The sequence below is a fragment of the Lampris incognitus genome, chromosome 4 (assembly GCF_029633865.1).
Source record: "Lampris incognitus isolate fLamInc1 chromosome 4, fLamInc1.hap2, whole genome shotgun sequence".
Classification (NCBI taxonomy): domain Eukaryota; kingdom Metazoa; phylum Chordata; class Actinopteri; order Lampriformes; family Lampridae; genus Lampris; species Lampris incognitus.
The window spans coordinates 47,022,634-47,034,719 of record NC_079214.1 but is presented as its reverse complement, the minus strand read 5'-3'; the positions used below and the strand labels follow the sequence as shown (position 1 = coordinate 47,034,719).

Genomic DNA, 12,086 nt, shown 5'->3' with positions numbered 1-12,086 from the left:
CCAGTGTAGAGGAGGGGGGAAGTCTTCTTGGGCCAGCTAAAATCAGGCCTAACCTTTTCACCAGCGCTGCATTTTAAAATATGTTTTCCCACTGCATTGGTACGAACAGGAAACAGGACACCTGCTGCTTGGTATTTTAGGTTTACACACCACTCATGAAGGGTGCCACTAGCTGGGGTTTGGAGCTGGGGTGGCAGAAGTAGTGGTGGAAAACAACATGTATGTATTTTTGGGATTAGTTTATGTTCTGCCCTCCATCACATGGCAGTGTGGATCAGAGCAAGTATTCTCTCTGTCATGCTGCCTCTTGGTTTTTCTCTTCTCTCTTTCTTGGTTTCTTTTTTTCTCTCTCTCTCATGTAGCTCTGGTCCTCATATTTCTGTGGAATATTCTTGAGTAATCCAGTTTTAATGACAGATGTTTGTGCCTGCCTGTGACCTTACTTGTGCCTGTCTGTGACCTTGTATGTCTACAATGGCCACAGGAAGTCCTTCTGGATACATGTCTGAGCACAAGTGTGCATCATACTTCCTGTTCCTGTCAAAGTTTACTGGAGGTGTCCACCTCTAGTTCTCTAACCCTAACCCTTACTATGTCCTGTCTCCTTGTCCTCCTACCAGGATGTGTTGGAGGGTGGTAACTTGCGTGCACCTCTGCAGGAGCTCCACCAGATGATTGTGACACCCATCAAGGCTTTCACTGGAGGCGAGGAAGGCCCCCCACAGCGTTCCCTACTGAGCCAAGAGGCTAAGAATGCCGCACCTGGCTCCCACCTGAGTGGGGGAAGTGGGGGTGGAGGGGAAGCAGAGCCTGGGGCGAGTGTCATTGCTGAGGGAGATCTTCCTGGCCAGTTCACACGGGTCATGGGCAAAGGTAAGACGATGAGACTCCCTGTGCCCATAAAATTTTGTCCTTGTTGACTTAAGAGCTTACAGTAACTTCCAATGGACACAAATCTATTGTGTGACAAGATCTATGACACAATTCGGCTGTGTTTTTGTCCTTTGCCACTTTGGCACAAAATTGTTAGGCCATTTTAAAAATGCACTGTGCTATAGAAGATACACAAGGTTTTAATTTCCTCCAGTGTGTTAAAGTCTATTTCTGTTATACTTATCTGTCATATAAGCAAAATAACATGTAGACTGGTCAAAAATTGTTGAGCTCTCAGAGCAACTGATTTTTAGCTTTCTCTTCAGCGCTAAATTGACAAGTTAGGAGCATTAGGTTCACATGTGTCATTTGAGATGTGACAGTGAAGTGATATGTCTCGTTCTTTAATTTTGAACCCTCCATCCTCCCTTAGTTTGCACCCAGCTGCTAGTGTCCAGGTCAGATGAGGAAAACATCAGCTCCTACCTGCAGCTCATTGACAAGTGCCTTATCCACGAGGTATGGCCACACTTTAAAAAAGACACTTGATGGCTTTTTTTTTAATCCAAAGGTCATCTTTAGTGGTTGCTCTGCTGGCTGCTGTGGTTTCACTGTGTTGTTTTAAGACTCTCCTAGTTTAGAACAGCCTGAAAAACACTATAGGGACTAATATAGGCTACAGGGATCTGAAAGTGCAAAAAGAATTTCTTAGTCTCACACACACACATTTTATGTAACCTCCTGTCCACACCCCCCACCAGTCCTTCACTGAGACACAGAAGAAGAGGCTGTTGTCATGGAAACAACAGGTCCAGAGGCTGTTCCGGTCCATTCCGAGGAAAACCCTCCTTGACATGGCAGGGTACCGACAGCAGAGGAGGTATGTGCACAGTGACACACATAGACACACAGAATTATTTTCTTCATCAATTGTTTTATTTTTTTAACCACTCAGTGTGTCTGTTGGAGCTGTGTGTGTTATTGATGTGCGATATTCTTATATTGTCTGAGTGCTTTGCGTAGTGTTGTTGTCACCACCAGAAGACACTAGCTATGGATTACGATGCTGGGTGTACCAGAGCACATGGTTCTTAACGTTTACTGGATTGCATAGCAAACAAACATCCAGCTCTACAGGTTCAACTAACAACTTCAACTTTGGACTGGCCCTTCGACTTGTTTTACCCTGTCGGGTTTTGTTTGTGCTGTTTTGGGGGTTTTTTTTGTGCTGTGGTAGTGCAGTATAGATAGGGTGTTATGTGCACCATGCGTGTTTATATATTTTGTTCTTATTTCTATTTCTTATTTTATCTTTAATTTTCATTTGTTTCTGTTTTTCTTGTTTCCATTTGTTTAATTTTCTTGTTATCTTGTATCTTGTTAGTTTTTTAGTTTTTTCTTACAAGAGCGTGAGTGTCTGTAATACAACCCAATTTCCCCTCGGGGATGAATAAAGTATTCTGATTCGTGAAGGTAAACCATCTGTGTAAAATATAGTAAATACTGAATTCATATCAATGAGTGGACTTGCAATACCCAAAGATAACTCTTCACATGGACATGGGATCATTTAAATGAACTACACTTCAAGAACATGCTGATTACTAATATAGGCATGTCTTAATTTGGGATAGTCACTACAGTATCATTAACCCAAGCTCTGCGTTTCCCTGTCTTCTCCCCTGATCCAGCCGAGGCTTCGGTCAGTCCAACTCTCTCCCCACTGCTGGCTGTGTGGGGGGTAGCGTCTCTGCCAGGAGGAGCCTGCGCCAGTTCCAGATGCCTTCCAGAAGCCTACCGGGAGCTAGGCTGGGCCTGCTGGGTAGTGGAAGCCTCCTGGGACCGACACCACGCAGCTCTAGCAGCACCCCCACCGGGCTCAAACAGGGGAGGCAGGTGGGTTAAATCAGGATGGCAGGTAGATGGATGGATGGATAGCTAGCTAGCTAGATAGATAGATAGATAGATAGATAGATAGATAGATAGATAGATAGATAGATAGATAGATAGATAGATAGATAGATAGATAGATAGATAGATAGATAGATAGATAGATAGATTGATTGAGATAAAGAGATGCTAAGGTGGTGAGTGAGAGACAGAAAGCTGGATGGAAAGGCAAAATTGATGGATAGATGAATGATAGATATACACTAGATGGATGGGTAGATACACACTGGATACATTAACAGATAGAAATGGGCTGTTCTGAGAAGTTTCTTTTCAATAGACTTAATGGTGAATGTTTAGTTTCCTGCTGGAAAAGTTTTACATTGTTTTAGGTAATCACCCCCTGCCTGAAAGTTATATAGGCGTATGGATCTGACACTTCTGTTTATACAGCTTTTGCTAGCTAGAAAATGGGGGCCTGATTAGCAGAAAATGGTCCAGAAATTTTTGCCACGAGGAAGTCTTAATGAGTAGTTAGGAATGTATGACTCAGAATATTTCCTATCCATTTGTGAATCTTTATGTAGACAGGACTTTAATACAGACATATTTGATATTGTAAAAAAAAATCCATTGTGATGCTCTTTTATATTAAGTGGTTGGAAAACAGGATCAATCACTGTTCATGACGGGAACATTTTTGAACCGTAGCGTGGTACATTCCATGTTGTTTACAATAACCTAGATAGCAGAATTCCTTCTTCAGCAGTTATTTTCCAGAAATAGTCTTTTATCCCATGCTGGAAAAATGCAGGAGGGCAGGGGAAGGGGAACAGCGGTGTTTGGCGGATGAAGTGATGTGGATGGAACTTGTAGGCAGGTCATCCCACATTCCACAGGGCCTGCATCAGCGGGCTCTTCGTTAGGTCCAACCTGGCTTGCTTCAGACTAACCCAGCTCAGTTTAGCAGAACCCTGGCCCCTCGCTCACTCCCTCTCTCTCTCTCTCTCTCTCCCCCCCCCCCAGGCATCTCTTACAATAAGAGGAAATACCTAAGTTCCTCCTTGCCGTAGACCTCCCTGTGTCGGATTGTAGTATGAATGCGTAGGGAGGGGGTGGGCTGGGAGAGGGTGAGTCATAATTTGGGAGAGGTAACTGTTGTTTGAGGAGGAGGGGCAGTGGGTAGAGAGAGAATGTGAGTAATAGAGAGAGAGACACACACACACACACACACAAAGGAGAGGGAGAGAGAGAGCACTAGTCAGAGGCAGTGAGAACAGTGCACAGGCATTTCCTGTTTTTCCCTGGTTTCTCTGCACGAGTGAGAGAGAGAGAGAAAGAGAGAATTTTGAATTTTAGAACAGTTCTTTATTTAACAAGAAACAAATTTTAACAACGACATATATTTTGCATAAATAAAGTCACTCCTTTACATTAACACGTCCATAGAAAAAGTTAATTTTCCATCACAGAACCTCAGGTCGATTTGAGAGAGAGAGACGGAGAGAGAATAGAGACAAAGAGACAACAACAGAAAGAGAGAAAGAGAGAGAGACAGAGAGGGGCACAGATAAAGTCACTTAACTTTCAACCAGTCCTTTACTGGTACAACTACTCTATTAAAACCCAGAGCATATCAGGCATTAATTTACAAATGTACAATATGATATGAAACAAACTCACATGCTAAACAGCACCCACTCATGTAAACCAGTATACTATAATTCACAACAATCAAAAGGACAAAATTAGATAAAATTAAATAATACATAAAACATCTCCCCGCCCCTGAATTCCAAGAATAGAAATTTCTTCATTTAACAATTCACCAAAGCTGCTAAACCATCCCTGCAACTGTGCAAACAGACCATGAAGTCTTGAGCACCTCAACCATAGAAGTACGAACGTCTCCTCTTCCTAACAAAAATGACAGCCTCTGCTAATTTCAGGATCTAATATGTACTACATGTCTGTTTATAGCCATGGCCCCATGTACTATTCTCCATTGGAGAGCTATGGTGGGTTTCTCTTTAGGGGTTTTGTGCAGAGACCTTCAGCTACCCCTTGGGGAGGAGCCTGATGAAAATGCTGCTCACCACCTCACTTCCTGCAGTCCCTCCGATGCCTTATGACTGATGTTCACACTTGCCATATGTAGTTCTTTTGACAGACCAAGGAAAAACCCAAGTTGGGGTGTTGTAAAAGAGAGGGGTGACCCCCCCCCCTTTTCTTTCCAGTCCTCCACTGCTGCAGAGACAACTAAATAATGTTTGTCCATCATGAGGTTGATCCTCCCCACTAGGCTCAGAAATTTCATCCGCCTCAGTTTCAACCACCGTTTCTCCTGAATTGGTATTGAACCCATCGGAGAAACAGCGCTGCCTGCTGGTTGCTTTCTATGTGGGCAAAACAAGCATTTATGCCCCACGTCTCCATACTAAAAACATTATCCAGTACTACCATACGCTGTGTAGTATCCATCTCAATTTTTGACCTTGAATGATACGTCTAGTGTTTGTGTTGGACAGTTCAAATACATAAAAAGGGACAGCACGGTGTCCCAGTGGTTAGCACTGTTGCCTCACAGCAAGAAAGTCTTGGGTTCAAACCCCAGGCTGTCCCAGGTCCTTTCTATGTGGAGTTTGCATGTTCTCCCTGTGTCTGTGTGGGTTTCCTCCGGATGTTCCAGTTTCCTCCCGCCATCAAAGACATACATGTTAGGGTTAATACTCTTGCCCTGACCAAGGCAATGGAAGAAAGAACCGGAGTTGGTCCCCCGGGTGCTGCACTGCAGCTGCCCACTGCTCCTAGCATAGGATGGGTTAAATGAGAGAAAGAATTTCGTTATATGTATGCACAATGACAATAAAGTGTCTTCTGTATTGGTTCTTGCAGCCGCCGCTCACAGTTTTAAATCCACACGCAAATTTGCCAAACCGTGGCAGCTCTCCAGCGCGTCATCTGATATAAACGGAGGATTCCCTGACACATTGCCCTGTGCAGATGGCACAGCCAAAGGATCCACCTTGACAAGGCTATTATTTAAAAAAAAAAAATCAATCATCATATGAACAAAACACACTTCACCAACAGCCAGCGGGACTTCTTCAATAGTAAGGCAAGGCTCGGCTACTATCCTCGCCCCATGCCTGATTGACATGGCAGCGTTCCCGCTACAGTGAGGGACGCCATCCTCCACATCAGGGGTCGGGAACCTTTTTGACTGGGAGAGCCATAAAAGCCAAATATTTCTAAATATATTTCATTGAGAGCCATATAGTATTTTTAACGTATAATAAATTAAATATGTCTTACTTTTAATGCGACTTCTGGTGCTGCATGGTTTTGCTGATGGCCTTGTAGTCTGGTTCATACGTGGTGAGGTTGAGCTTCATGCAGGCGTTGAGGCTTCCATCAGTTAAACGTGAGCGTAGGTTGGTCTTAATGTTCCTCATATGCGAGAAAGACTGTTCACATGCATATGTAGAGCCAAACATGGTCAATACGGCAATACTCACACGCTGCATTGTGTGGTATGTCACAGGAAGCTCGTTCCAAGTTTTAAGAATCAGCTGGTTTTCAGGTTGAAGATTTTTAATTTCTGTCCACTTGTGTTCCCTCGCCAGCTCTGCTCGCTGTCGCGCAAGACTTTCCAACTCTCCATTAAGTGACTTGAACTTACTCATCCACATGTCTGATGCCTTCAGGTCAGCAACTTCCAGCTCAAAGTCTCCGATAGAGACCCCGGGGATGCATGTCAGGTCGATTTTGTCCACTGCACACTCATGTGGATGAGTGATGAACTTGAAAAGACCAGTGCGCGCACGAAATTCTCCAAAACGTGCTTTGAATGACTGCAGGAGATTGAACGTAAAGCCAGCTAGCTGCTGGAGATCCAGATGTTGAGTGGAGTCACTTGCTAAGCATGCATCTCTAAATTGTTGCAGTCTTTCAAAGTGCAGAAGACGACCTGTTTCAATGTCCCTGAGAAAGACTTCCAGCTTGCTTTCAAATGCAAACACTGCTTGTTGAAGGGATGAGATTGTATTTCCAATACCTTGCATTTTCACATTGAGCTGGTTCAGATGGCCAGTTATGTCCACGAGATAGTGAAACTGCAGGAGCCAGTCAGTGTTGTCTAGCTCAGGATGCTTGACGCCTTTCATTTCAAGAAAAGTCCGGATTTCACTCAGGCAAGCTGCAAAACGGCTGAGCACCTTCCCCCTTGACAACCAACGCACGTTGCTGTGTAAAAGCAGACCGGGATAATGATTCCCAACTTCTTCTAACAGAGCTTTAAACTGGCGATCATTTAAAGCTCGGGCAACAATAAAGTTGACCACTCGAATGACCAGAGACATCACCTCGCCAAGCTCCTGGCCACACGTCTGAGCGCAAAGCGCCTCCTGGTGCAGGATGCAATGAAAACTTAGGATGGCTCTCTTTTCATGTTCACGGAGAAGCGCTACAAATCCTTTGTTCTTCCCCAACATACAGGGTGCACCATCAGTACAGACAGAAATAAGTTTATCCATCGGTAGTTTTTTTTCTTTAGCAAACTCCATGAAAGACATGAATAAATCCTCTCCTCTTGTTGTCCCTTTCATTGGCAAAACAGCCAAGCTTTCCTCACGCAGTGTGTCACCTGCAGCATACCTGGCAATGATACTGCACTGAGATAGATGGCTAACGTCTGTTGACTCATCTAACGCGAGAGAAAAGTATGTCCCGGCGTTTATGTCCTTAATTTGTGTTTCCTCGACTTGATTTGCCATCATGATGCTACGATCGTGCACAGTTCTTGCTGACAGGGGCATGTCTTTTATTCGTTTGATTATCTTGTCTTTATTTGGGAAGTCATCAAACAGTTCATTGGCCACATCAAGCATGAATGTTTTGGCATACTCGCCATCTGTGAATGACTTTCCATTCCTTACTATTGCCAAAGCCCCCGCAAAGCTAGCGGAATTCCCGTCACCTTGCTTGGTCCACACACGTAGTTGCTGCTGACTCGTCTGCACTCTCCGCTGTAGCTCCTCGCATGCCCTTTTCCTGCTGTCCCCCGCTGGATATTTCGATGCAAATGAAGCATGGTGCGTATCGAAGTGCCGCTTTATATTTGACCGTTTCATCGATGCAATTTTATCATTGCATATTAGACATACCGCAGATCCTGCTCTCTCCACAAATGCAAATTCCTCTGTCCACGCAGCCTGGAATGCACGGTAATCATCGTCTTTTTTTCTTTTCGCCATCTTTTCCGTTACAAGGGTTGAAGCGGATAAACTAGTTGGCTATCTGATAAAATTGATTTCTTCACCTTTACAATGACCCGGACATGCTCGCGAGCCATTGGTTCCCGACCCGACCCACGGGTGACCCGTGACCCGTGAAATTTATCTTCAAAACTAATTTCTGTTTACTTTAAAATGACACAGTATTATTAAGAAATATCACAAGTATTTTAAAATCAGTTCCAAACTGATTTTTTTGAAAAAAAAATAATTTTCAACTCAAAATTGTCTGGGAGCCATATGCCGTCACCGGAAGAGCCATATATGGCTCGCGAGCCATAGGTTCCCGACCGCTGCTCCACATGAAACCTTTCAGCTGTTACTACCTACATAGAAAATAATCTAGTCAATTAAAGTGATTAAACTCTCTTACCTTATAGTACAGGAGAAGAAGGAAATATGCAGAAAAACCTCAAGCTCATACAGCAGCACTCACATTCAACCACATGCTCCTTCCACCTCCCTCCTGATGTGCAGAGAGGGGGGGAGGTGGGGTGGGGTGGGGTATAATTGACAGGCTACTGTTGGGAATGTGAGTCCAGTGACTGAGACCACATAGGGCACAGAATGGTTGGGCTGACATGGGGGGAAGTGAAATGAAGAGGATGTGTCTTTGAAGAAATCTGTGATTCTGATGTTTGGACTTTTGATATGGCTGCTTGATTTATGAAAGGTCTAGAAATGTCTGATTAATTATTGAGCAACTGCCAAATGAATGAATACCACATAGAATATTGGTTTGCTTCCACATTGTCATTTAAACTTGTTTTTCATCACATATTATAATTTGTAGTTCATCATATCTAGTTTTTTATCTCTGCTGAAATTCAGGCGCAAAAGGACATGATTTTCTTTTCTTTTTTTTATCTATCTTAAAATATTCCGCACTTTGTGTTATTCCTCTTATGTTATTTTTCCCCATTGATAAGATGGTTAGAAATGTATGGGTTCCTGCTGGAGTCTACCTAAGTGGCTCAGCAGAATAAGGTGCATACCATATACTGCCAAAGTCAGGTTTGAATCCACTACACGATAGCTATCTCTCTCTTTCTCTCCTACTTTCCTTATCATTCAGTTTGTGTGCTATTTATTCAGGCAAGTGTGCTTAATCTTTCTAAGTATGTAGGGTTCCTTGCTGTGTATGACCTGTCCATCTGTCTGTCTGTCTCTCTCTTTGCCTGTTTACCTGTCTGTCTGCCTTTCTTTGTCTCTCTACTTCTCTGTCCTACTGTCTGTCTGTCTGTCTGTCCTTCATAGGGCCTGTGGTTTGCTAACCCCGGTGGTAGTAACAGCATGCCCAGCCGGACCCACAGCTCTGTACAGCGGACCCGCTCCCTGCCTGTACACACCACACCACACACCATGGTTATGTTCCAGCAACCAGGTAAGTCGCACATACATACACACATAAGCACTTAATCATACAGTCTGCAGACTTAATGCTTTGTGTCTGGTGCCATTGTTGCTACAAACACAGACACACATCCTTAGACACATACATATAACAAACCACATAGTGTCATATGAGCAGTCACAGACTAAGTAAAGCCTCCATCGAGCTTAGGAGATGGTAGTCCTAGCAACATGTTTACTAGATTATGTCGGGTTTATAAGATTTGAATGTTGACATGCCGGGACACTGCTCTCTGTCATACCAGCTCACCAGACTCACTGGCTGTAACTGGTAGCCAGCAGTACCAGCCCCTCCTGACCATGATTTGTCCCATAGGGCACTGCGCAGAACTTTCTGAACGCATACATACACAGAGAACACATAGAGACACACGTACATACACAAATATACACACACACACACACACACACACACACACACACACAAGTGTAGACACACAGACACCAAAACCTCTCTTTTCAGAGGAAAAAAGGAGGGGGTGAGGGGGAGAGAGGAAGGGAGGCGGGTCAGGAGTCTTACAATAAGGCTCTTTGTGCACGAGGTGGACGGGGTGCCCTGGCACACTCTTCCTCTGCCCCCACACCCCTGCTCTCCGCTCTCTCACCCTCTCTCTCCTCTACCTCTCCTTCTCTCTTGCGCTCTCCTAACTCCCTTTTTCTTTCTTTTTTTTGTTCTCTCCTTGCTTGAATTATCATCTCCCTTTTGTCTTTCACCTTCTCTCCTCTTCTTGTGTCCTATCTCAACTCTCTCTCTCTGTCTCTCCTTCTGTGTCCCCACCCTTCACTCTGCAAAGTCATGGCATGTGTTTGTGCTTGCATTAGTTTGGTAGGGATTGGGGGGCAGGGTTGGGGGGCCTAGAGATAACCAATAGTAAACTTTAAGGGCTCACTAAGCACCTCACTGTTGCCACAAGAGATCCTCAGCACCTGAATTAGCCTCAGATAGACTACCGATGTGAAAGGATATTGATAGGCTGTAGGCTAGCCCACATTTAAACAGCCAAATGATATGAGGCAAGGCCACAGCTTGGGCCCAGCTAGCCAACAGCAACTACAGGTCAGACAGTTAAAAAGGGGTGTGGGGTTTGGGAGGTCTGTATCTTTGGTTGGAGTTGGTGCAAAAGTGACGTTATGTGATGGCTTTGAACCACCAACACACGCACACACACACACATCCATACACCATAACTCCTCTATTGTGTTGACCGTACAGACTCACCATCTCTCAGCGCTGAGATAATTACCAGAGGGATATAATGTAATTATAAAGGTCACACTATGGATGAGTGAATGCCATTGTTCGCTCGGCAACCGCTCAGTGGTTTGTAGCTGAACCAAATTCATCGCTTTTGTCCTCTGACAACTGTTGTGACATTTGCTGTGGGAGAATTGCCCCGATTGAAATCAGTTACAAAGTCTTCAAATGACAGAGCTGCATGTGCAGGGTCATTAAATTCATGTTGTTTTTGATACTTTGATAATGCCAATATCCTATTGTAACAGTACTTTTGGGCTGTAGGCAACTTTTCATCACAGTAGTGCTCCACTGCACACATGACATTTACTTTGCTATGGTGCTAGGAGCAAATCTTAAACACATAATGGGAAATACCAAGAAACTAGCATTTGTTCAAGTTTCCTTCACAAGATTTATGCATACCATTTAGGCTCAGGCCTGATAGCAGGGTTCTGGGTTGACATCTGGACCGTTGCTGCATGTCGTCCCTTTCTGTCTTTACCCAACATTCCCAGTCTATCCACTGTTTTGTCAATAAAAGCTAAAATTGCCCCCCCAAAAAAGGTTCAGGGCATAATGCCATGTATATTTTTCATTTAATGTAGTGCCTTGTTCTTTGTCGGCTTTGTATTAACCTTGTTGTTGTTGTTGTTGTTGTTGTCGTCGTTATTTAGATCTTCAGCTACCAGTGACAGAACCAGACATCAACAACCGCCTGGAGTCTCTCTGTCTGAGTATGACTGAACATGCCTTGGGAGGTAATACAGCTCATTTGACTCAAATGAAATTATACCCATCTTCAAACTGTGATTGATATGTTTCCGATTTTTCAGGGGTTAAACATGAAACAGATCCATGAAAAGACACAAGACAAAACTTGTGAATTTAGAAACACAAAAAAAGCTTCGCTTCTACTGCTCAATGATATACTTTCTTTATAAAGCACATTTCAAAACCTCTGCGACAACATGCTTTAATAAAAATAGCGAAAAACCATAAAATATACATTGGTTAGAAAAACAAAAGAGCAGGTTTTATGAAATTAAAGTGGAATAAGGACAAAGACATACAAAAAACTGGTTGGTAAAGAAAAGTGGTGTGTGTGTGCGTGTGTGCGTTCACGTGTGTGGGTGTGTGTGTCAGGATGGGGTATGGATGCAGACTCTGACTCAACCAGTCTGCACAGTGACTGCGTCACAACACAGCCCAGAGTCCTACAGTCAAGTCTGAGAGCGGGGAGCCATGTGAAGTAGAGCTTAGACACCACACAGACACATTCCCACACACGCACCACACAAACCTCCCAGGCCAAGACAGGAGACCTCAGTGCTTTGCACAGAGCAGTGGACAAATGCTGCTTTGTGTGTGGTTTGTGTGTG

The 12,086-nt window shown here is 44.0% G+C and overlaps 1 protein-coding gene across 5 annotated transcripts in view; it reads left to right on the top strand.

Annotated features, from left to right (window-relative positions):
• The window catches only part of samd4a (sterile alpha motif domain containing 4A), a 76,605-nt gene that overhangs the window by 53,813 nt on the left and 10,706 nt on the right, over positions 1–12,086 (top strand). For 3 of the 5 annotated variants that reach the window (XM_056279268.1, XM_056279271.1, XM_056279267.1), the window contains 6 exons: positions 621–873; positions 1,307–1,392; positions 1,635–1,753; positions 2,565–2,769; positions 9,315–9,441; positions 11,382–11,465. In XM_056279268.1, coding sequence (XP_056135243.1) covers positions 621–873; positions 1,307–1,392; positions 1,635–1,753; positions 2,565–2,769; positions 9,315–9,441; positions 11,382–11,465 — 874 coding nt within the window. Of the gene's footprint in view, positions 1–620; positions 874–1,306; positions 1,393–1,634; positions 1,754–2,564; positions 2,770–9,314; positions 9,442–11,381; positions 11,466–11,850; positions 12,074–12,086 lie in introns of those variants that run through there. The other 2 variants (XM_056279266.1, XM_056279270.1) reach the window with 2 other exon arrangements.